This window comes from Sinocyclocheilus grahami, unplaced genomic scaffold, assembly GCF_001515645.1.
Source record: "Sinocyclocheilus grahami isolate Dianchi unplaced genomic scaffold, SAMN03320097.WGS_v1.1 scaffold31.1, whole genome shotgun sequence".
NCBI lineage: Eukaryota > Metazoa > Chordata > Actinopteri > Cypriniformes > Cyprinidae > Sinocyclocheilus > Sinocyclocheilus grahami.
The window spans coordinates 1,048,763-1,075,130 of NW_015505210.1; the positions used below are offsets into that span (position 1 = coordinate 1,048,763).

At 35.3% G+C, this 26,368-nt stretch overlaps 1 protein-coding gene across 1 annotated transcript in view; it reads right to left on the reverse strand.

Moving 5' to 3' along the window:
• The window catches only part of LOC107575789 (receptor-type tyrosine-protein phosphatase zeta-like), a 76,278-nt gene that overhangs the window by 20,365 nt on the left and 29,545 nt on the right, over window positions 1-26,368 (reverse strand). The window contains exons 2-12 of the mRNA XM_016262120.1: window positions 19,761-19,832; window positions 14,490-14,669; window positions 14,205-14,356; window positions 13,777-13,872; window positions 11,386-11,452; window positions 10,038-10,195; window positions 6,055-6,205; window positions 3,188-3,372; window positions 2,884-3,010; window positions 1,019-1,059; window positions 808-915 (exon numbers count right to left, since the gene is read on the reverse strand). Of these exons, the coding sequence (XP_016117606.1) occupies window positions 808-915; window positions 1,019-1,059; window positions 2,884-3,010; window positions 3,188-3,372; window positions 6,055-6,205; window positions 10,038-10,195; window positions 11,386-11,452; window positions 13,777-13,872; window positions 14,205-14,356; window positions 14,490-14,669; window positions 19,761-19,832 (1,337 nt within the window). The remainder of the gene's footprint in view (window positions 1-807; window positions 916-1,018; window positions 1,060-2,883; window positions 3,011-3,187; window positions 3,373-6,054; window positions 6,206-10,037; window positions 10,196-11,385; window positions 11,453-13,776; window positions 13,873-14,204; window positions 14,357-14,489; window positions 14,670-19,760; window positions 19,833-26,368) is intronic.

Genomic DNA, 26,368 nt, shown 5'->3' on the forward strand with positions numbered 1-26,368 from the left:
GCCTGGTTTAACATCGGTTTAGTTAAATCCACATAATTTTCATCACCCTCAGAGTTCTCAGTAACAAAGCATACTGATGTGGGATGTTTTTGGTGTACCACCGCCCATCAGCTTCTAACACAAGAGGGCAGAAAACACCCGCAGATGAAACCATCTGTCTACTATCAGGGTACTTAAAAGTGATTTCTAATCAGAGTACTTAAACTTAAAAATATTTTTTGTTAACCCTATAATAAAACAACAATCATTTAAAAAAAAGCCTTTTTTGAGATTTTTATGATATTGTTACTATTTTGATTTATTGTCGTCATTTAGTGTAGAGTTTTGCATTGGTTCCATCCTATACTTTTCATATGCTGATGTAATTCCATTTGGGAGTGAGCACATGTGCATTTACAGGTCATGTCTTGCATTCATATCAAACAAATCTTCTTTTATGATCAAACTGCTAATTATTAAAATTGCAAGTGACACAGACCACTTTCAATTAACACAATGATGATAATAAATAAAGAGAAAAGTAAAAGCTAATTAATAAAAAAAATAAATACATACACACTCTGCATGTATGCTTTCGTTTCAAACTAACATCAATTTTGGTATATTAGGTGTAGACAGTTTGAACTGAATTCAACCTGTGCAAGTGAGGGGGCAAACAGCAAGAGACAGTTTCCTAGCAACTCAAAACTGTTTTGATACATGACCCAGAGAGAGAGAAAGCAAGAGAGACTGAATAGTGGTGAGTAAACATTGTTAATACTGTGAGCACAGTGAAGGAGAGGTTAAGCAAATCTGGTTTGTCTGGACCGGGCGCTCTGTTTTAGTAACTCTTGGGCTGGTTGTGGTGGTTTGGAAGGGATATGGAAGCTTATTTGTGCCAGGTCTGATCAAAAAGGGATTGATGTGATGGTCTTCCTGAAATAGAAGAAAGAGATGGACAGAGAGAGAAGAGGTGTTTAGATTTGTTGTTGAAAAAATAATTTAAATAACTATACACTAAAGTTACATTGACAGTTACCTCTTCATCATATTCAAACGAGTCGGAGTCATTGTCTGTTTCTGAAAATTAACCAGACATAAAATAGTTAAAACACTGTATGAGTAAAAGATTCACATGTCAGCTACAGATAAGTATGTTCTGTATGCTCTTTACAGTTTTTATAACAATGTCTGTGACACTGAAACTAAACCATTCTGGTATTATATTGAACTATTATATAATGAACAGATAATTGGTGAACAGATCCGATAGTGACAATATTTTCAGTCTTTTTACTTAATAAAATAATTCTGAAAACAGTTTCATGTAACATGTACACAAACACACACCTCAGATACATTTGAAAACCAATCAGTGCTTATAATTTCATCCATAATGGACAAAGAAAATTCATGTTTGAGAAACAAACCTCGAAAACACAAATTGGTTTTCAATGTGTATTCAATGACAAACCACGTGCCTTAAAGGGACATTTTTTTGGTATTTGGTATTATCTGTTGCTGTTGAGAGTACTGAGGTTAAGAAGGAAGGAAAGGTAAACCAGGCCACCACCAAATAGAATTTGTTTAGATCACTCTTCAATACATAGAGAACATAAAGGAGCAATATTTGGGTCAGTTTTTGATCACACATTATATCACACGACAGGCGAGTTTGGACACCTTCATGCATTATAAATCCTCCCAGCACACAGAGATAGAGAGAGCTTTCAATTTCTTGCAGGCTCTTACCTGTCATGGGATCAAACTCAGTGACATAAAATGGTGGAAAAGACTCCAGAGATTTCGTGATATGTGGACAAGATCGGTTTGTGAAGCATGGAAACATTAAAAGGTAGAAGATGTATGATTTTATCAGATAGATCGACCCCACTTCACTGATGTAAACCCAATCAACTCTCAAACACGTTGTGACTTGTTTGATTGGAAAATGACAACACATATATCCATAGACACTGAAATATTATGACAGGGATTCTCAGAGAGACAGATAAGTTTATTATAAATCAGTAAGCAAAATACAGACCCAACATTCCAAAGAATTATAAAAGAACACAAAAAAAACACAAAATGAGTATTTGTGAGAGACAGAAAAACATCAGTAAATAGAAGGAAATTCAAAATGCAAATAGTGACGACAAAGTATAAGATAGACAGAGAATAAGAGGAAAATCCTTCGAGACAACATGCATAAGAATACTGACAAAGACAAAAAGTCTACCTAAATCCAGAACCTGTAAGCAATTTTAAATTCCATTCACAGTTCAAATTAATGAAAACATTTAAATAAATATGAATAAATTACAACTTTTTATAAGGTAAAATATTCTACTGAAATTGGCAGCAATTTATTAAGTTGTTTTCAAATATGCTATCAGTTTGTGTCAGCCTGATTTAACACTATAGTACCGAACTTTAGTCTGAAAATGCAAATGCGAATACATGTTCATTATGAACATTATGAATGTTTCTAGGTATGCAAATGCAAGTTTGTGTGTTGCTGAAATCCAAAATGTGTCAGAATAGTCTTTAATACCTGGAGAAAACTGTCCATTAGCACAAACTGTATGTTCAATAGGACACATGCTCTTACAATCCATAGGTCAAGCATTCTAATCTATGTTTACATAATCACGTACTGTAAAGTATTTGTCCATCTAAAACCTGTGAAACACTCAAGGACTGTGTCCATTTCTTTATAAGACTTAATGGACACCACACCATTTTCTGGACAAGGTAACTGGTTTGCAAAGGATCAATCTACAGCCTGAAGCATTTGGTTTTTGTCTAACATTTGCAGTAAAACTATAAAACTATGTGGGGCATGAGTGTTGTAAACTCATTCTCCACGGATGCGAGGGCGGCGGGCGCGATTGGTCTTACCAGCATCATCCAGGGGCATGTCCACTGTCAGCTGGTCACTCACTCTGCCATACAGACCATTGGTGCACACAGCAACTACCTGCACCATGTAACTAGTGTTGGCCACCAAGTCCTGAATGATCGCCCCCTAGTGGTTAAAAAAACAAAAACAAACTAAATGAATCACAATTGATTATCAGAACCTGCAATGTTATTCAACTTCTAGAAGGTAAAACATTGAAAGGTGACATTTACAGTGTAGGCCTAATTTTCAAGATGTGTTCATTAATATCTGATATTTATGACAAAAAAGTTAATGAATTACCACATCCTGGTCTCCATCAGTCAAGTACTCTAAGGCCGATTCATCATCGCCCTGGGCCGGCCGGTAAGTGACTGAGTATCTCTCTATGCTCGAGTCATAAACGGCCCGCGGTCTCTCCCAGATCACAAGCATACTGGTGTGATTATTAGGGTTGGCTTGCACATTCTCTGGCTCAGAACTACAAACTATGATAGCAAACACACAAACAAATACTGTTAAAATTAGTCACTCTGGAACTTTTCTTATATTAAACAACAATGAACAGGAAATAATACTAATAATAGAATAATAATAATAATAAATGCCAGATAAAAAGATAACATGGTATCCATAGGTTTCTCTATTGCATTCACTACCGTTTAAAACTTTGGGTTCGGCAAGATTTTTTGATAAGTCTCTTGTGCTCACCAAATTTAAAACATCTGTTTTCTATTTTAATATAATTCCAAATGTAATTTATTTCTGTGATGCAAAGCTGAATTTTCAGCATCATTACTCCAGACTTCAGTGTCACGTGATCCTTCAGAAATCATAATATATGCTGATTTGCAAGAAACATTTCTTATTATTATCAATGTTGAAAACAATTGTGCTGCTTAATATTTTTGTTGAAACTGTGATACAATTTTTTCAGGATTCTGTAATGAAGAGAAAGTTCAAAAGAACATTTATTTGAAATAGAAATCTTTTGTAACATTCTAAATGCATTGGGTCAGATTATGGCAGATTATAGCCTGGTTTAACATCGGTTTAGTTAAATCCACATAATTTTCATCACCCTCAGAGTTCTCAGTAACAAAGCATACTGATGTGGGATGTTTTTGGTGTACCACCGCCCATCAGCTTCTAACACAAGAGGGCAGAAAACACCCGCAGATGAAACCATCTGTCTACTATCAGGGTACTTAAAAGTGATTTCTAATCAGAGTACTTAAACTTAAAAATATTTTTTGTTAACCCTATAATAAAACAACAATCATTAAAAAAAAAGCCTTTTTTGAGATTTTTATGATATTGTTACTATTTTGATTTATTGTCGTCATTTAGTGTAGAGTTTTGCATTGGTTCCATCCTATACTTTTCATATGCTGATGTAATTCCATTTGGGAGTGAGCACATGTGCATTTACAGGTCATGTCTTGCATTCATATCAAACAAATCTTCTTTTATGATCAAACTGCTAATTATTAAAATTGCAAGTGACACAGACCACTTTCAATTAACACAATGATGATAATAAATAAAGAGAAAAGTAAAAGCTAATTAATAAAAAAAATTAATACATACACACTCTGCATGTATGCTTTCGTTTCAAACTAACATCAATTTTGGTATATTAGGTGTAGACAGTTTGAACTGAATTCAACCTGTGCAAGTGAGGGGGCAAACAGAAAGAGACAGTTTCCTAGCAACTCAAAACTGTTTTGATACATGACCCAGAGAGAGAGAAAGCAAGAGAGACTGAATAGTGGTGAGTAAACATTGTTAATACTGTGAGCACAGTGAAGGAGAGGTTAAGCAAATCTGGTTTGTCTGGCTACATTTGACATTGCATTCCCTTGTTATGTTTTTCTGAGATGGCATCAGTCACTCAGTATGTGGTGAACACTTATCAGAATGATATATATATATATATATATATATATATAGCGAGAGAGAGAGAGAGAGAGAGAGAGTAAAACACTTACAGGAAACAGCAAATCCAACAAAGAATATCAATAATCCAAACTGATGATCTTAAATCTTGGCCCTGAAATCTTTTTCAGCACATATCCACCCTCACATTTCACGTTTCCCAAGGTTTAAATGAAGTCACAAGTAATCAGTCAGTCTTTACAAAGTAATAATGCAGCATTAAGGTTGTAAATAACATTCCCCAGGCGCTGATTTAAGCTTAGACACAGGTTGGAGCGGATCTGTGTTTGAAAGGACACAAGTGGGACATTTTCCATTGCCGATGGCCCCTTTAAAAACAACTCCCACGTGCCAAACGTGCCAGTTCACCCTGTAGCGGAGAAATCTGAAATGGGGGCATCGATGTTCCACCAACGATCTGCTAAAGCGAAATGTCTGAGAGCAAAACAGTTCGGATCTGCAAGTGGTTCTTTAAAATGAGAAGGTCGGACTGAGTAATTGATTTGTGAAACACTAAACGATAATGTAATCTGTAATCACATTAGACATAATTTCACATTACAGTCCCGTGCACCTATATTTTTAAAGAGGTACGATGACCAATATTATTGATAAAATATTAACAAAAAAATTATATATATATATATATATATATATTCATGTAAAATACTCATTTGGAATAATTTAGACATTTAGACAGTGTTCATTTTTAACTTGTGCAGCTTAAATAATGGTTAAATTATTATATTAATCTAGAAATCAAGTTCTAAAGAAGCACCAAAAATCCATTTGCCTCCAACAACCTTTTGGGTGACAATTTTATATATTTATCCTTAAAAATTCAATAATTAATTAACTACAGCCTTTTGTTTGTTTTGTTTTTATATCCTACATCAGTTTATTAGTAACGATTCATACAGTAGAACACCCGTGAAATGAGTGGGAATCATCCATAAAGGGTCATGAAAGCATTGCGTTTGGCTAAAAATGGGCCAAATGTCTGTCTATAATTATAAATAGAAAGTAGGAAAATGTCTGGAGGGCTTTGTCATAAAAAATAGAAACCTTATTTAATTGAGAAGCAGTTGTTTGGGATTAGAATCATGTTGGAGGCTAATTGGATCCATAACCCTCAAACTGCCTGACTGCTTTAAGACCTTAAGAATGAACGCTGCCAGACACATGCTACCCTAGTTTGTTTATGCGTGTAAGTGTGTTTGTGAAGTACGTACTAGGAGTATGGACCTCCTCGATGCCAGTGTAGGATGAGAAGACTTGTCCCATAAATTGTTCCTGCTGCTCTCTGTAGTTATTCTGCAGGTAGTCCATTAACATGACATATCCAGCCTGCTGCATGGTCATCACCTCACAGAACATCTCTAGCTGTGGACACATACGGTGATGCAGATTAAACCAACAAAACTGTTTCTGTGTTCTGAAGGGGTCTAAAACAGAAAATATCTGCAATATCTGTTTTTAAATCCATGTTGAAAACCTACTTTTTTGACTTGGCGTTTTATCAATGAGAACTTTTCTACTGTACTGTTTCTTTTAGTAATTATTTTGTATTGTCTTATTGAACTGTTTTTACTGTGCAGCACATTGGTCAACCCACGGTTGTGTTTAATAGTGCTATATAAATAAAATTGACATTGACATTGACATTGAGAAAAGCAGCTAGCATTATTATCATACAAAATAAATACTTCTCATAATACCTTCATTAGTCTGACTGTTAAGTAAGCAATATCACACATATACAAGCGTTGTTGTTCTGAATGTCCACCATGTTGATATTCAGACCAAGAGTATGATTGCGACTATGATATTGCTTCTATATAATAGTTTAACAAATAAGAAATTCCAGTGTTTTCTATGTAAACTTGCACTAGACAGATGTGTTTGACTGTTGCACTAACGTTTCGCACACGCTGTTCTTAAAAAGTTAAACTTGAAAAAAAAACTTGTCTTCGGGCAACACACATGTGTGTTTCTGAATGAACTAGTGTTTTTGAACAAATTGGTTGAGTGAATGTTTTAATGACTCACCCATAAAGAGACAGACTTGTCCATTGCAGAATGAATCAATGTTAATGAACAAACTGGTTGAGTGAATGATTCAGTGACTCACTCATAAAGACAGAGTTGTTTGTTCCTGAATAAATCCAATTTGCATACTATCCACCCTAAATAATGTTCAAGATTACTAATCTTGAATACCATTTAGGTTGGATAGTATGCAAACTGGGATGCAGATGTTTTTTAATATATCGGTTGAGTTAATTATTTAATGATTCTCTCATAAGTACAGACTTCACTGTTTTTCAGTGAATTGGTTGAGTGAATGATTCAGTTTGCATATGTTGACAAAGATTATATAGATAGCTTACAGGTGATGATAAACTGCTATGATACTATAAGGACTAAACATACCTTCCTAAAACATATCTATTGAATCGCTATATAATAACAAAAACTACACACAGTACAAACACAGTGTAGCCCAGCGGCGAGACGTCCACTATTGTGTTCAGACATCAAAGCTGCTCTTTAATGTGTGTGAGTCTATGTCATTCCCACTGTGACGTCAACAGGTGTGGGTTTGTTACCTTGCGGTAAAACTCCTGCTTTCACCTTGTGTTTCAACTGTAGCTTGTATCGACTTGCAAGTCACTGGAGGGCAACAGCCCCAGAATGAATGACACACAACACAAAAGCTGTGTTTAAGTATTTACAGTCTTTTGTGATGTGTAACTCTACACTTGCTCCCTCTAATTCCATTTAATGACAGCTTGCTTTTGAATGCGTGGCATCCAATATTACAAATGCTGTTGTCTTCCTCTTTTGGAGGGAGTCGGCTTCCTTTTTGTGTGAACTTTACTATTAAGTGCCAAAAGCACAGCTAACTTATTATTGGACATGACTTAACAGATTTCTAAGAAATCAAATGTCAAATCCAATGTAAAAACAAGCACAGGAAACTAAACTGATCTATCGTCAAACTAAGATTGATATTTGTATGATCATGTTTGGGCATGTGTGCCATTTCTAGCTAATTGTTTTTAGTTCCTGAGAGTGTGTGTCACATAGAGTCAGTGTTGCATAACAGATGCCAAATGACAAATAGACACCACAGTCACAGTATCAGTCCAGATGTCCTCAGGGTTTTTTAGGTAGGAAAACAGCAGAATTCCTTTTGGCGGTGAAATAGCAGTATGTTTTGAATTATTCATTGAACTTGTACCAGACAAAACAAGGTAATTTTCATTATTTATGAGTGAAATGTGTTTGTTGATATTAAAGGTCATATGATGCCATTTCAATTTTTCCTTTCTCTTTGGAGTGTTACAAGCTCTTGGTGCATAAAGAAGATCTGTAAAGTTGCAAAGACTAAAGGCTCAAATCCAAAGAGATATTCTTTATAAAAGTTAAGAGTCAACCACGCCTACCTAAAACGGTTCGTTCTAACATGCCCCCACATGTCTACGTCAAAATGTGGGAAGATTTGCATAACGCCGCCTAAATGTTCACGCAAAGAAAGAAGGCGTAACTTTTATTCTCACTGTAGTATTGTTGTTGCCTCCGCCGCCATGTCGTGAAGGTTGGCCTACTTTGGTTGGCCTTCCAAAAGAGGATGCCTAGAGCTGATCCGTGCTGGTCGCTGAGGAAATACATCAACTTCGCACGGTCGATCGCCGGATCGGCTTTCACTGTGGACGAAGCGGAGTCCAGCCCGGGGTCGTCACATGTGGTTGCCGCAAGCCTGTTGGACGCTCCTTTGTCGAATCCGCCGGCCACTGACGATTCAAAAGCGAGTTTTTTGAGCAGTGTAGAGTAGCACTTGTTGTTTGTCATTTCTCCGATCACAAATGCAGACATGGTTTTATGTTTACGCAGCGCGATGCAACGCAACGAGTAAAAAGACAGTATAAGTAATTATAATCCGTAATTATGTCCCCACTGGATGCAACAAATGCCTCGTTTATAATGGGTTTCATTGTTTTTGTCTCTTCGCTCCGGCCAGACAGGGCATCACAATATGGTAAGGGGCGTAACATTTCCGTCACACGCTTGAGGTATTTGGCCAATCACAACGCACTGGATAGCTGGCCAATCAGAACACACCTCGCTTTCAGACCGATGAGCTTTGTAAAAAATCTACGCGTTTCAGAAAGGCGGGGCATAGAGTAGAAACAATAATGTACAGTATTTGGAAAATAATGTGTTTCTTGAACCTTAAACCGCATAAACACATTTCATTACACCAAATACACAAAATAATGTTCTTTTTAGCAGCATCATATGACCCCTTTAAGCAATTGTTATCAGCAGTGTTTTTGTCTCATTTTGACCTCATCTTTCAATCTGTCAGCACATGGAGCTCAATAACAGTCTGTCTCCACTGTTTGTCGTCGGCTGTGTGTCAGAGCCTTAATTAAGAGGTCACCCAAAAATGTTGTTCCAAACCTTTATGGCTTTCTTTCTTCAGTGAAACATCAAATGGAAATTTTAAATAATGTGCTGGCCACTCTTTTCCAAGCAGTTGTAATACAACTGAAAAATCTAAATAAAAGTATCATAAAAATAGTCAATACAAAGAAAGTTTGGACATATGTCAAGATGCCTTCAGAAGACCTGGAATATGGTGTATGGACCACTGTAATGATGCTTTTGTGCCCTTTTTGAAGCTTGAAAGCCTTAAATAATGACAGACTGTTCATTTTTGGGTAAACGGTCCCTTTAAATCTGTATATAACACATGCAATTCCAGAAATATATGCTAGCAGGTCACTGCTCTAAAACTGTCCATTATACTGACCTGAACATCTGAGATGGTCACCGTGTTTTTAAAGACGATCCACTCCACAGTCTCAGAGCAGGGAGGGGTGGTCAGAGAGCCATTATAGATGAAGTACTTCTCTGTGGATTTGGGCAGGAGACCTTGCAGGGTGAACGGAGAGACAGGGCCGCTCTTTCCTGACCAGAGAAAACAGGAATAGTTCAAATGAAAATGAAACTCCTTCAGAAGACCTGGAATATGGTGTATGGACCACTGTAATGATGCTTTTGTGCCCTTTTTGAAGCTTGAAAGCCTTAAATAATGACAGACTGTTCATTTTTGGGTAAACGGTCCCTTTAAATCTGTATATAACACATGCAATTCCAGAAATATATGCTAGCAGGTCACTGCTCTAAAACTGTCCATTATACTGACCTGAACATCTGAGATGGTCACCGTGTTTTTAAAGACGATCCACTCCACAGTCTCAGAGCAGGGAGGGGTGGTCAGAGAGCCGTTATAGATGAAGTACTTCTCTGTGGATTTGGGCAGGAGACCTTGCAGGGTGAACGGAGAGACAGGGCCGCTCTTTCCTGACCAGAGAAAACAGGAATAGTTCAAATGAAAATGAAACGGTGTCATTATTTACACAGTTTCATGTTATTCCAAACCTGTATGACTTTCTATCTTCCATGGAGAAAGGAATTTTAGTCAGCTCGTCAAAGAAAGCTACCTTATGACTTACTTCAGAAGGACACAAATACAGACATAAGAATATAAGTGCATAAGAATATAGAGCATAAATCGTATGGACAACTTTTATGTTCTTTTTGTTATGGGTGCTTTTCCCCATTTATTATAATTTTAATGGAAAAGAGTGACAAACATCGTCAGAATTTCTGCTTTTAAGTTCCACAGAAGAAAGCCACACAGGTTTGAGGGTAGGGATGGGCGATATAGCTAAAAAATGTATCAACGATATAATGTTTCATATCGTTCTGTCTCGATAATTATTGACATTTTTTAAACCTTTTTTAAAACAAAAAGCAATAGACATTTTTTTTTTAATTTAACCACTGTATTTATAATTAACACAATTTATTGAGACAAACAACAAATATTTTTTGTTTTAACAATCAAACACAATAAAAATTAAATAAATATCTAATTTCTAATGTTTTATATGCAGATTAAATATGTCTTTATTGTATAGGTCTAATTGTCTCCCGAGGCCACAGGAGGGCGCAATGAGCAAAATAATGCAGCGCATTTAAGTTGTCAACGCAAGGATGTAACTCTATAAAAACGTGCATTACATATAAATTAACTCATAAAAATCAAATATAATTTTGTAAATTGCATAAACAATTATGAACAACACAGCATCATGTATTTATGCATTGCTTAATCCAAAGAGCCGAAGCGCCATTCACACAGATTGCATTTAAAAACGCAGTGAAATTCAGCATGTGTTCGTGTTTGTGTGTGCTGTCTGCGTCACTCATAGCTCGTGCCTATATCGTGGGCTATATCAAACAATTTTTCTATCGATATCGAAGAAGGTGTACCGTCGATAAATATCGATACCGTTTTATCGCCCAGGCCTATTTGAGGGTGATTAAATTCTGACAGAATTTTCTTTTTTAGGTGAACTGTCACTTTAAGGGCCTTTGAAAATGGAAGAGCTTAAAGGGGCCTCATGGAAAACAGGATTGTCCTATAAAATTTTGCAAATGTGTAGAATATGACACTTTTAAATGTAGAATATGAAGATTGCACATACCATAACGGCTGACACTGTTGACTGCGTCAATGATGGCCATGTAGTTTTCATTATCCTCAGTACTTATCTTCAGAGAGAACCATAAAAAAATATTTAGCAGCTGCTGCATAATAACAAAATACATGATACATTACATGGCCAAAAGAATGTGGACACCTGAACACTGCACATTGTTGAGCATTTCAAAGTTTTTTTTTTTCTTTTGCTCTTTAGACTAAATGGAGTTTTTATCGAATAAAAATAAAAATAAAAATTGATGATTCACATTTTATCCGCATCTATCTGCTTTCAAAATATGACATGTTCATACAAGCCACACTCTCAAAACATGCAGCACTAAACTGACAAAACAACACAATATACACACAACTTCATGTTATTGCGCATGAAGTATACCAAAATAGCCTCAGCCTACATGGATTACAAAAAAGCCTACATATTACAAAGATTTAGCAACACATTATGGTTACGTCCTGTCAGCCTATACCATCAAAACATCTGTGTGAAGATGAGGATTTCTGAAACTGCTCTGTACCACTGCTAAATGCTGGGTGGGGGTGTGGTGAGGTTTTGAAGCCTGTCTTTGATGGAGTGAGGACGTTCAATAAAGCAAGTATGTTATGAAGAAACAGCAACACCACAATTTACATATGTGACCCTGGACCACAAAACCAGTCATAAGGGTCCATTTTCGGAAATTGAGATGTATACATCATCTGTAAGCTGAATAAATAAGCTTTCCATTGATGTGGTTTATGGTTTGTTAGGATAGGACAATATTTGGCCGAGATACAACTATTTGAAAATCTAGAATCTGACGGTGCAAAAAAATCTAAATACTGAGAAAATCACTTTTAAAGGTGTCCAAATGAAGTTCTTAGCAATGCATATTACTAATCAAAAATTAAGTTTTGATATATTCACAGTAGGACATTTACAAAATATCTTCATGTAACATGATCTTTCTTAATATCCTAATTATTTTTGGCATAAAAGAAAAATCAATAATTTTGACCCATAAAATTAATTTTTTTGGCTATTGCTACAAATATACCCCAGTGACTTAAGACTGGTTTTGTGGTCCAGAGTCACATATGTAAAAATTATTTTCCTTAAGAATTTTGTTTTGTTTTCCAGTACAAATATCTAAGACATTATTAAAATTATGAATTAAGTTTAGCTTTTTCTTAGCTAACTAGCCAGTTTTTGTTTACAGGGTATAATAAACTTAATTCAAGACAATAAACAAATAACTGCTGAGTAGATTACTTACAAATTGTAATACATTACTGATTCCAAATTACATGACAAAATTTGAAGTTATTAACGTAATCCATTACATTACACATTTTAGGTAATCAGATTATTTTTCATTACTTTTGACCTAACTCGTTTATCAAGCTGATTTGAACAGGATAATCTTGTACCATATTGATATAAAAATACAAAGAGGAAGAAAATATATTCCATTCTTTGTTATTAACATCATGAAGTGAATTAAACATTACGTCAAGGTTTCCCTAACTGAGCTTCATAAAGGAACTGCAGGGGGCTTGTGAGTTTAATGAAAAGTTAATAATGAATTAAATCATAAAAATGTAAAATTCAAATAAATAAATTTTAATAAATCATAAAACAACAATAAAAAAAATGCTTACTAAAAAAAAAGAAATATTTTATTTGTTTATCTGCATGTCATGTGACCGTTAACCACCGTCAAAGAACCGTGAACATGCAAATGTGATACTTAATTTTTAAATATTTATTTTAAAATCGCAGGGGGTACTTCAAGTAAATATATTAGGTAAAAGAGGTTTAGCTGACAAAAAAAGGTTTGGAAATGCCTGCATTACATGTAAATAAGAAATAACATAAATTTGTGCATTTTAATGTGTTTGAAAGACAAAAGACTTCCAAAGACACAGTAATACATGGTTAAATAACCTTTAATTAATGTGTTCATCAGTAGTTGATGCAGTGTTGAAACACTTCTTAAACCTGAACTGAATTTTGTAAATCCAGTGGTCAAATGCTGTGTAGCCCCCTGACTGTATTGACTGATCTCTGTATGAATGTCCACAAAACGGGAAGACTTTCTGAGTGTACAGTATGTAAGCAGTAGGCTATTTTAGAAAGGAACATTTAAAAGATGAAAAAGAGGAATTAGGGAGAATCAATACATTTTGAACAATTTATTGCTATTGTGTGAAAATATGCAATCATGTTATCAATTAAAAAAATTAACAGTAATCTGATTATGAGTATTTTCAAATGTAAATTAATCCAATTACAAGTACTTCATTTTTGGAATCTGATTACATCATCCAGATTTCATGTAATCAGTTACTACCCAGTTCTGTATATATATATATATAAAGCTGCCACACTTACCTCAAACAGCACGGCCAACGCTGTGATCTTTCCTGCTGTGCTGAGGGCCTCATCGAGGCCACTGAAAGCATCTGCCTCATAACAGTATATCTGCATCTGCACCAGAAACAAACAGTATCTAATAATTTGTATACAGTCACACTTCCAGTAAAAAGTAAAAGATAATGTGCAGTCGGAAAATAACCCCCCACTTCGTGATCAAGAAAATGAGCAGCTGACTGTACATTATCCTGCTTATTAGGTAGTGAGTTAATAAATAAATCAAAATCAAAATAATAATAAAGAAATACAATTAAATATATTAAATAAAGAAATAAAATACTAAAAAATTAAATAAATAATAATATAATATAATAAATAAATAAAAACAGACAAATAAATATAAATAAATAAATTAGAATTGACATTATTTTATTATGTTGACATACCTCCAGGGGGAATTTTTCATTGTTGAGGCCGTGCTCCGACCCATCAGTGGAGGCATTGCACAGGCCCCAGTGGAAAGTGATGCGTCCCACCTTAAACTTGGACCTGAGTCCCCCTCCACTCACAAAAAAATCTCCTCCCACATCAATGGCCACTGGAGACAACACATTACAGAAATTAACGGTCAATATCTAATCACATCAAGTCTGAATTTTCAGGGGGTTTTTCACCTCTGAAACAATGCACATCTATCAAAGTGTTGATATTAAAAATACAATTGTTCTCACCCGTTTTCCCATCATTCTTTACTATAGTGGAGTCTGATGTATTTTCCGCCCACCCCTCTAATCTCAGCTTCTGGAATTGAATTTTGACCTGTGCCAGGCTCTCCTCAATGTTTATTGGTGATTGTTTGGCATTGTTGCATGATGGGTATTTCTTTGCCCAGTTATTTTGGTTTAGAGTTCCTGTGGGAAATGGAGTTTAATTGGATAAATAAATAAACCTCTTAAAATCATTCATAAATGTCAGAGGATGATCTCCTGTGCTCCAGTACAAACACATATACACACATACACTGCATTCACAGACACACAGGTGCATCATTTCATATGTAGTGGTTTTCTTGGGGGTTAATCCGAGTCCTCTCTCTGGAGGTCCCTACAGCACAAAAACAAATCCCATGAACCAGGTCACCAGCAGTTCTAGGTCACTTCCATTAGCATATCAATAGCTGCATTACACCCCCAGCTGAGTCATAAACACTGGTGTACAGTAGAATGCACTACAGTTGAGTCAAATACAGTAGAACATAAACAATACATGAATGAAGAAATAAAAGCTAATGTTAGGCACAAACAAAGTGAAGTTTCCAAAACCCTGTTGGGATGGTGTGGTAAAATCACCCTAATGCACAGTCTTAAGTGGCTTATTGGTTGTTTTAAGCATTTAAAACCATATTATTATTTTTATTATTACAAATTAATTTTAAAAATGTCTATAAATATATACTATTTAATTTAATAGCCTAAATGTAAATTGGTTACAACTGATTTACATTTAAACTGTTGTGTAGGAAATAAATAAATAAATAATATTCTCTAAGAAAGTATAAAAATAAATATAAAAATCAAAAAATTTCCATCAAGTAACAATAGCCTAAATGTAGACTGTTTATGGTTGATTTACTATTCAAATTATTTGCAAGAAGGAAGGGGAAAAAATCAATTAATCAATTGTTCTGGCAAATAACATATTTTTTGTAGCCTAAATTTCCAGAATCATGAAAATCTTTAGTATCAAACCTCTCGTGAACATTACCCTTTAACCACATACCAGCGCATAAAAAAATGTAATATCTGTTTGTGACTATCATAATATTCTATGAAATAATAATAGACTTTATGAAGGTAAAACAGTAGCAAAATGAGAATGTGAGAACTTGTTTAATATAATGAGTTTTGCTATATGAGCAAATATAGCTATTAAATATTGCTATTTAATATATGACTCTTGCTACAGGAATATCGCGAAAGGAGTAGCAAAAGTCAAAGCGCTAGGATTTGAAGTTGTACTGCCAGATCTGAGAGATCAGAGTGCTGACTTGTGGTTGTACAGTGAAACTGAAGTACAGTGCAAAAGTAAATATGTCTGTCTGTGATTTTGTTGCTGTGAATGTAATTTTACACATTTGTAACTATTAATCTGCAACTTCAAATTCAAAATATGGTGAATACGGGTGACGTCACGGACACTACGTCCATGTTTTTATACAGTCTATGGTTGTGACATGTCCCTCCATGGCTTCAGTGAACAGGGAAAACTGGACGCCTGACAAGCTGCAGCAAGTGCAAATCAGGGGAAAATGCCAGTAAAATGTCTTCACTTCTTCCTTACTTAGCACTGTCACTTCTCTCCTTCCTCAGCGAAGGACTATAGAGAGAACAGACTACAAACACTCAAAGCTGTCATGTTTCATTTGAATATGTCTGTATTTGTGTCCTTCTATTCTTTTTTAGAGGATTTTGTGTCATCTGAAGGAATGAAAGGATATGGAGAAAAAGAACAGAAGCTGATTTAAAACCAAATTTCTCTGTAAAACAACGTACAAAAATCTAAACTTGGCATAAATAAACATTTCTCTTTTACAGACACAGCAAAGGCCAAGTAACAAATACCATGTATGTTCTGTAGAGAACAGCTCATATTGAACTCAACCAAATACACACCACAACCACCTAATAAATGTGGGCCATTCTCAGGAAATGGTGCCATTTAGAATATCAGTCAGTTTGCATTGTTACCATTACATCCCCACCAGAATCAAACGAAAAACTGTTATATACATTCAAATATGTTATGCTGTGATATTTCCTCTCTTTCGAAGATAATGGTTTGATGTCTGGCATGAGTAACATAATAAATATATAGTGCCTATAGAACAGTGCATGTTGTGCTAATATTTAAACTGTAATTATTTTATAGAGTTAAATGTACTAAAAATTTACTTTGTTGTCAATTCAAATTATAATTAAATAAATTCCAAACCTACTGTGACAGGGTTCAAATAATATTGCACTTTAGGGTTATTAACAATAACTACTGGCACTCTGCAAATCTGGTGGTCAGATGGTGGTCCCACAATGTCTAAAGCCTGATAATTTGGGCCTGAGGTTCAGAAGCAAAATATTCAAATAAAATGATTAAAAACATTTTCTAGCACAGCTGGCACTGTTTCTTGAGAATGACCATTAACTACATGAGGAGAGAAACCATATCATGCAAAATGACCTGATTCGGCCACTAAAGTACATTTCAGTTATCCACACTTACATAGAAATATGCCTTTATCTTTATGATGTCAGAATTTGCTTACAGGGATTGATTATTCGTGTTTCAGTATTATTTAGACAACATGAGTGATATAAAAAAGGGGTCAAAGAGGAGGAGGGGCCACAGTATTCTGGGTAAAGCTGATGAACGATGTCCCATCTGCATGACTGACCTCCTGCCTGCAGTCCGGACACTATAATGCCCCCTTTCTTGTGCCAACCTCCAATGACACCCAGATCTGGTTTGTTGTGATGGGTCAAAGACAAGAGGTTTGAGGAGATGGAGAATGTCTTTCCTAGACTAAACACCTTTGAAACTCTGAGCCCCAGGCTGAAGATTCAGATCATTTTTTGAATCATTTTCCAAAGGAACAATCTGTAAATCGTAGAGATCAGAAGCTAAATATCAAAAGTACATAATAATAAGGAGAATATAAAATCTGCCCTACTTTCAATAACAAAGTGAGACAGGGGAATTCTTCATTGTGCTAGAAATGGAAAAGAGCTGGAGATAAAAAGATGAGGGATACAAAATGTGTCACTAATGTTGTTTGATTTGATACTTCAACTCTTCTCAAACTTCAAGGGGCCATATGATAAAAAAAACAAGATTTTTCCTGCTCCCCAGCTAATAAAATTATGCCCAAAGAAGGTTTTGCCAACATTCCCATTAAGTTATTAAACGTTATTTCTGAATGCTCTGTGAACGTTCAAAACGTTTTTAATATAGAAAATGTTAATGGAACATTTTATCACTTTGCAAACATTATGGGAATGTTACTTTAAATGTTCTCTGAACCATCTAAATCTAGTAAGTAGTAAAACATTTTTTAAAAGTCAGTTGGGAGTCCAACTAAATATTTAAAGGGGTGGTTGATTGCAATTTCCATTTTTTAACGTTAGTTAGTGTGTAATGTTGCTGTTTGAGCATAAACAATATCTGCAAAGTTACAAAGCTGAAAGTTCAATGCAAACGGAGATATCATCTTTTAAAATTCTGGCAGTGTAAAGCATTCAAAAACGGCTGGTAGGGACTACAACAAGTTACTTCCCGGGTTCATGACGTAACAAACCCAGATAAACCCCGCCCCTGGAAACATGCAACAAAGGGGGCAAGGCCATGCTGCGCTGCTTTAGAGAAGAGGAAGAGAAAACTAGAGGTGCACGTAAAAATCTATTCATATATGAATCGCGATTCTGTCTTCTAACGATTCTAATGGATTCACAGAGGTTCTTAATACTGTTCCTCGCGTCCCCTGCTCTGCACACGCTCTGCATCTCTCTCTCTCTCAGCTCAGCTCCAACAATGAACTGTTCCAATTATACACTTATTTTAACACAGCTATGAGAAGCGTTAAACATGGACGCGAGTGCAGTTGCCGTACTGTATTAAAACTTTAATCAGGATAAAACCGTATATTAAAAGCTAACATAAGCAATAGCATTTACAAATAACAGCATATCTAAAAGTATGAGACAACAAAAAACTAGGCCTACCATTAAAAGCCATGCTTGTACAGGTTCTGCATGATCCTCTTCAATAATATCATAATATCCTCTGCTTCTCAGTCGGGCTCAAACTGATAAGCGATATTAACGACGCCTTTGTTTACAATACAACCAGAGCACATGGCGCTGAGGTGAGGGGTGAGACATTTAATTTAATCAGTCTATAGCAGGGCGGGACAGAGCGGTGTGGAATAAAGGTAAATTATGTGAAAAATAATGTGTTTTTTTAAAAACGAAGCATTAACACATTAGACTGCACCCTATAGACACAATCAAGCCTAGAAAAAAAACAGTGAACCACCCCTTTAAGAAAACCGTTCCATGATTGAATTTTTGTGCTAATGTTTTGGGAATGTTATTAAAAACCAACATTTTATTACCGTTACTGGAAGAATGTTTGTTCATAACTTTGAGAGAACCTTACCGGAACGTTAGCCAAAGTTCTGAGAGCATTCTCTATTAGCTGGATTTTTGATGTGCTGTAAAGATATAGGCTACTCTAATGCAAAACTCCTTCCTCAGTGCATGAAAACTAAAATGCTACATGCTAATCGTTTACAAACGGTCATTGTATTGACACAATCACAACGAGTCATTTGCATAAAGTCTTAAAGGTGTGTCATCAAGAACAGCCTAAACAGGATCAGAGAAAGTCCTGGAAATTATGTAAAACTAAATTACTACAACAAAAATTGTACAATATGCCCCCTAAAGCGTCTAAAAAATTTTTTAAAAATCGTCTTCAAAGATTATACTTTCAAACCCTATAAAGACACATAAGCTGTCATATTACTATTCCAATTAATTAGCTTTCCATGGAAATACTGGGATTAGTCAGCTTCAGCAGAGATGAACAACACAACGGAGCCACAACTTGGAGTCATACTGCATGAAAGCTTCTAAACACACCCTTTAAACTTTGACATACACTGTCTGGGCGAGATCAGACAAGACCTGTAATTTAGGCCACATTAACCTTGAAAGCTCAGTTAGATACGGATGAATTTAATCTGTGGCATTAAGCCCTGCATGCTTAGTCAAAGATAGAAAACCTAAACCTGAGTTGGCATCGGGAAAGGATGCCACCAGTGCTTCAGTTCAAAATGTGCATCTTTAGAAATTCTGACAGGCCCTTTACACAGACTGAAGTCTAATCACTATGATCACTATGCAGCGATAATAAACACAATGTAAGTACAGTTAGAATTCAACACTCACCCGCATAAGACCACTCTATGTTCTCTGAGAGTTTTTTCTGTGATCTGAAACCATATGCTTCTGATACATCCGCTGAAAAGAAAAACAAATATCAGTTTATTCCATCAAAGCGAATAAATATGTTTACTAAAAATTGTCAAATGGGCTACTTTGCATTTTTCTAATTACAAATTATATTATCAGTAAAACAATTTGAATTTTTTAAAATATTTTGTATAACACTTTTCATAACACACATTGTTTCAAAGCAGCTTATAATGCGTTTAGCAGAATGGAGTGGGGTGATTATAGAGCTGGATGATAATATAATTTACATTTTGCAATGAAATCAAAAAATCAAGAAGCTGAGAATTTAATTTGTTATGCCTACTTTTGCTTTTGTCTCAAATAATTAAATACTTATTATAAATGACACATATATTAAATATAAATATAAATATAAATATAATCATTTATTTTTATAAAATAGTTAAGTTAGTGGCCTGGTGCTGAATCTTAAATATTTCTTATTCGTCTTTCATCATAAAATTTTTGATGAATTATTATTATTATTATTAATATTATTATACTAGATTTTGTATCTCAGGAATGCCACTGTATATTCATTGCAATAGTAATATACTTTTTGATTTTAAGCCAAGATAAAACTGACAAATTTAAAACTCTTTAACCTTCCTAAAACCTTATGCATCTTTGGATTTAAAATGTGGCTTTTTTTTTCTTTCAAAAATTGGCTTGCAATATTGTTTAAAACCTCCTAAAATCAGCTATAAAACAGGATGGTTGTTTCAAAAAGAGAGCTCAATCTTTAAAATTCCTCTTGCAGCAGCTAAATCATGCCATGACCTGCTGTGACCTGCTGTCAAAAAGTCCTGTGAATGACGTCTTTGGATTTGATCCAGTGTTAATGGTTTGACACTGCAGTTAGGTTGTAATCCGCCACAGAATTCTGTTAGGACAGTGACAGTGCCAAAATCAAATGGCATAATTATTTTATTACAGTAATTATGCATCAGATGGTAAGAACAATATGGAAATAATAGAGAATATGAGTTCAGGAGGAGTTAAGCGGAAAGGAAAGCTCTATTATTCTCTTCAGTCTTTTGCCTGGTGGTTTCATTCACTTTATTTAAAAAAAAAAAAGGTATCTTTTATTGTCAGAAGGTCGTCACCCAGGACTTTAAGGTCATGCGGTAAAAGTTCATCCGTAAAGTTCTTCCTCATAATCACCCCACTATTTCAAAACGTTGGTCTCCTGCTGATCAGCAAACTTTGGTCATTTTTTTGCCTTTATAAACAAAGTCCTCCAATCACATTCTATATAGGAAACAATACATCAAATCAATCCTTGTCAAAATACTGTAATATTTGTGCAAAATATGTCCATTTGTGTTCCTTAAAAGTCATATAGGTTTGGAACATGAATTTACTTTTGAATGAACTTTGTATTCCCTTAATCCTCCAAAACTGACTAAATTAAAGTAATAAACAGAGAAGCAGATGCAGTGGGAGAGGCATATAAACTCTAAAAGCCTTCTGCCGATGCTCTAATTAGTACATAATTAGCCTGCATGCCTATTGCATGTGGGTCGGACCTCTGATCCATAACTGTCTATAACTCGATCTGTGCCATTTCAGTCTCATCACTGCAGATTTACAAACAAAAATAGAACAAAACTGACAGATCATTGGAAAGCAGTGAATTAAAACAGACAGAGAATTAGTCTTTTTCTGATAGAGCTGGTTTACTCTAAAATGTGCATCCAATTACCTTGATCAGCCTGAAAAAAGTCTAATATTTCTGAGTGATTTGAGCTAAACAAGCAATATCGATGACCATTGTATAGGGTCCTATATGGTCCTTTGAGTTTTCAGTTTATATAAACTCCATACAAAAGGCATCATTCTAAATATGAAATGGTGTAGACTTTATATTATTATATCATATTTTTAGTGATTTAAATTTGTAAAGTGTGCAGAAAAAAAACATTGTTTCCTTGAGGTGTACTGCTTCTATGTCATTTGCAAAAACAAATTTCCATAATTTATTGATTTTAGACTGATCATTATATTAAAACCATCTTAGAAAATCATTTTTATGAGAATTTGTCCCTGGTGTCAAAACAAAACAAAACAAAAAATTTAATAAAATTTGTTTACATTAAATTATTTTATTTTATTTTTGAATGTATTATTTTTCATGGTTATTCTAATTTTTTAGTCTTTTTCTGATAGAGCTGGTTTACTCTAAAATGTGCATCCAATTACCTTGATCAGCCTGAAAAAAGTCTAATATTTCTGAGTGATTTGAGCTAAACAAGCAATATCGATGACCATTGTATAGGGTCCTATATGGTCCTTTGAGTTTTCAGTTTATATAAACTCCATACAAAAGGCATCATTCTAAATATGAAATGGTGTAGACTTTATATTATTATATCATATTTTTAGTGATTTAAATTTGTAAAGTGTGCAGAAAAAAAACATTGTTTCCTTGAGGTGTACTGCTTCTATGTCATTTGCAAAAAAAAAAAAATTCCATAATTTATTGATTTTAGACTGATCATTATATTAAAACCATCTTAGAAAATCATTTTTATGAGAATTTGTCCCTGGTGTCAAAACAAAACAAAACAAAAAATTTAATAAAATTAGTTTACATTAAATTAAATTATTTTATTTTATTTTTGAATGTATTATTTTTCATGGTTATTCTAATTTTTTATTAAATTAAATTAAATTAGCTATGTTTAATGATTAGTAATAATGTCAAGATGTTAATAAATACTTCCCATCGGTTTTTATGGGAGAAAAAAAAAATTCTTGAGAATGACCCTTTGGATCAGATTTGAACAATGTCAACAACCATTTCAGAGGTTTCAACATCCAAGTAAATAGCTGAATTTCCAAGCACAGAAAACAGCTGTCCTGGGGTAGTGACCACGATGGCCACCAAGAGAACTGACTAACCTTTAAGACAGTGATATTTTGTAACTGCTCACTGTTTAGTTCTAGGACTGATAAGAAAATCTATTAAGCTGTCAACAAGTTAACCACACAATCCCTCCATTCCTTTTAAGCCAACATTGTTTTTGGTTCCAACAGTCTACTGCCAAACTCAACCATGTTAATGCTTTTAAAGGATGAAAGAAACCTCCCTAAAGAGGGCCCTGTCCCTTGGGAGAAAGGCCACAATACAAGCAACAATGGCTTTGACATGAAACACCTTTACACCTTTAGCTAGGATACCCTACACTGAATGGGTTTGCTGAGGGAAACTGCCTGCCTATTCACTAGCAACAGAAGTAAAGTCTTGGCTCATCTTTCTGTTAGCTTTTGTCTGTCTGTCTACACATTGGTTTTGGTCCTTTCAAGACGGTCTGTGCACCTGTTAGGCCATACAAACAACTGCTCACTGTTTAGTTCTAGGACTGATAAGAAAATCTATTAAGCTGTCAACAAGTTAACCACACAATCCCTCCATTCCTTTTAAGCCAACATTGTTTTTGGTTCCAACAGTCTACTGCCAAACTCAACCATGTTAATGCTTTTAAAGGATGAAAGAAACCTCCCTAAAGAGGGCCCTGTCCCTTGGGAGAAAGGCCACAATACAAGCAACAATGGCTTTGACATGAAACACCTTTAAACCTTTAGCTAGGATACCCTACACTGAATGGGTTTGCTGAGGGAAACTGCCTGCCTATTCACTAGCAACAGAAGTAAAGTCTTGGCTCATCTTTCTGTTAGCTTTTGTCTGTCTGTCTACACATTGGTTTTGGTCCTTTCAAGACGGTCTGTGCACCTGTTAGGCCATACAAACGTCTACACGCTTTTACAGTGTATCAGAGTGTCACGTCTAGTCATACATGCTAATTATAGCTCACCCAGGGCAGCTTTTCTGAGCTAATTTAGCACGCTCAGGGAGTATTGACAGCAATGAAGTGTATTTTGTTTCTTTAGATTACCCTAACAAAAATGACCATGGTAACCACAATTTTTGCCAAAATACAGTTGATAGAGTTACTGACATTGTTGTGTTTGCATTTCTTCCATTGTGAAAAAGAAATACTTTAGCATACTTTTAAAAAGAACACTTATCACTGAAATAATTTACTCAATGTGAACTAATGTCAAATATTTTCGAGCACTTAATTGCATGTTATTTGGGATTACCTGAAAAAGTATTATTTAAAAAAAATGGTGAATGTACCTTCAGTTAGCAGTCTTGTTAGCATAGTGCGAACTAGTTTAGAAAAGGACTGAATGGAATAGCTACTAGCACACTGCTCTTACTATTTCTGCCAGTTCAACCCTTATGAAAATTAACCATGGTTTTATTATAGTAAAAGTAAACCATGTTTTTTTTTGTATATTCATTACCATTTGTACAACCACAGTTTTACTACAAATACCATGGTTAAATTATGGTTAGTGTAGCAAAACCATGGTTAATTTGTGGTAACCATGGTCTAACTATAGTAATCATGGTTTTGGGGTTTTATTTGATTAATTTACATGAGGGAATACTTTACTTAACCATTAGTTCAAGCTGGTTTGCTGGTCTTAGCTGGTTCAAGCTGGTTAGCTGGTTTTAGCTGGTCTCCCAGCCTGGCTAGGCTGGTCAAGCTGGTTTTAGCTGGTTGTTCCAGCTGGTCTCCCAGCCTGACCAGCTAAAGAAGTGGTCAAAACCCCTCTAAAACCAGCCTGCTGACCAGCTATGACCAGACTGGATGACCAGCTAAAACCAGCTTAGGCTGGTTTTAGATTTTTTTTTTTTTTTTAGCAGGGTACTAAAACCATCTGACAGAAATTATGGCATAAATGGTAGCATGATAGTTTGCTTTTCAAAATTCACCCAAGCTCTTCTGTTTCAAATGGAGAGCAAAGAAAAACTTTTGACTGAAGTAATTTCTGTGCTATTAGTGCCAAAATACTTTTTAAAAATACTTTATTTTTGGGTGAACTGTCCCTTTAAGTAAAAGGTTATAGACATTAGCATTACATTTATTTACAGGGATTCAATAGTGTAATTTAAACGGGAAAATGTTAAATGATCTAGTTAAAAGGAGCAAGCTCACAGTGATCAATATAACAAGATAACAGCTACAACATTATCAAGTGTTTGTATTTGATCCTGTAGCTGCAAGGAACCATTCTGAAACTTGAGCCACATTGAAAACCACACAGGGTGAGAATAACAAAGGAAAATAAATTATGAACAAGCTCTGAAGTCAGTGGAGAGGCGGCCATTCACTCGCTCCTCCCCATTGAACTGCGCTCATGTCCATTCTCATGGTCTGGCCCATTCACCGTTTCAATACAAACACAACAATAAGATCAGTGGCTCAGCCGTGAGAGCCACGGTGGGACTGCAGGTCCATGCATTGTAACGCCTTGCTGCCTGCCTGATTGCTTTTGTCTGACAGGACCCATATTCCCTTTCACCCAATCAAGAGCTCTCATGTGAGCCAAGAGCTTTATGCATGGGCTTGATTTCCTGGTACATGTTGTAACAGAGAGTGAATGAAATATAACAAGGACCTGATGCATTCTATACAATGAGGCGAGGAGGTTTGGTTACTCTGTACTATCCTCGAACGTAGTGGAGTTTAGCAGACATTTCGCTAATGAAATTCAATAGCTTATATGAAGCTGTAAACATACAATATGGTGGTTCTTATAAACACCTTATCTTTCATTTTTAGAAATTACATTAGGGCAAAGGTCTATCCACACTATAATGATAACTATATTACCGTCCACATCAATGGACAATAATGTTCTATTTATTATTCGCGAGCACTGCGAGTTTATCATCTGCCGGTTTAAATGCCTGAGCTTTTTAAGTTCTAATTGGTTGTCAATGTTTTTATTGTTCATTAAAAAATATTGTTCTCAAAGTGATTCCAACGATATTGCTCCTTTGTGTTTTTATCAGTATAGCTATGTTGTGGGCAGAGGAGAACTGGTTCCCGAACTGACCCTGGTTTATCCCAAGGTTTTTTCTCCATTTCTGTCACCGACGGAGTTTTGGTTCCTTGCACCTGTTGCCTTTGGCTTGCTTAGTTGGGGACGCTTGACTGATTGTACAGACACTATTGAAAGAGAGCTGAAGTGGATGATGACATCACTGAATTATCAATGAACTGACTTTAGCTGGAAAATGACTCTTTGTTATTGTCCTCTTGCATTATTGACAAACTATTTTCCTGTTTGACACTGTAAAGCTGCTTTGATACAATCAATATTGTATAAGGCGCAATATAAATATAGGTGACTTGCCTTCTCTTCACTATTCTCTAAGAATTAGGACAGTTATTAAAGGGGTCATATGATGTTGCTAAAACATTATTTTGTGTATTTGGTGTATTGAAATGTGTTTATGCGGTTTAAGGTTAAAAAAACACATTCTTTTCCACATACTGTACATTATTGTTTCTCCTCTATGCCCCGCCTTTCTGAAACGTGTCGATTTTTACAAAGCTCATCGGTCTGAAAAGCGAGGTGTGCTCTGATTGGCCAGCTATCCAGTGCATTTGGCCGAATCCCTCAAGCGTGTGACGGAAATGTTACACCCCTTAACATACTGTGATGCTTTGTCCCAGAGC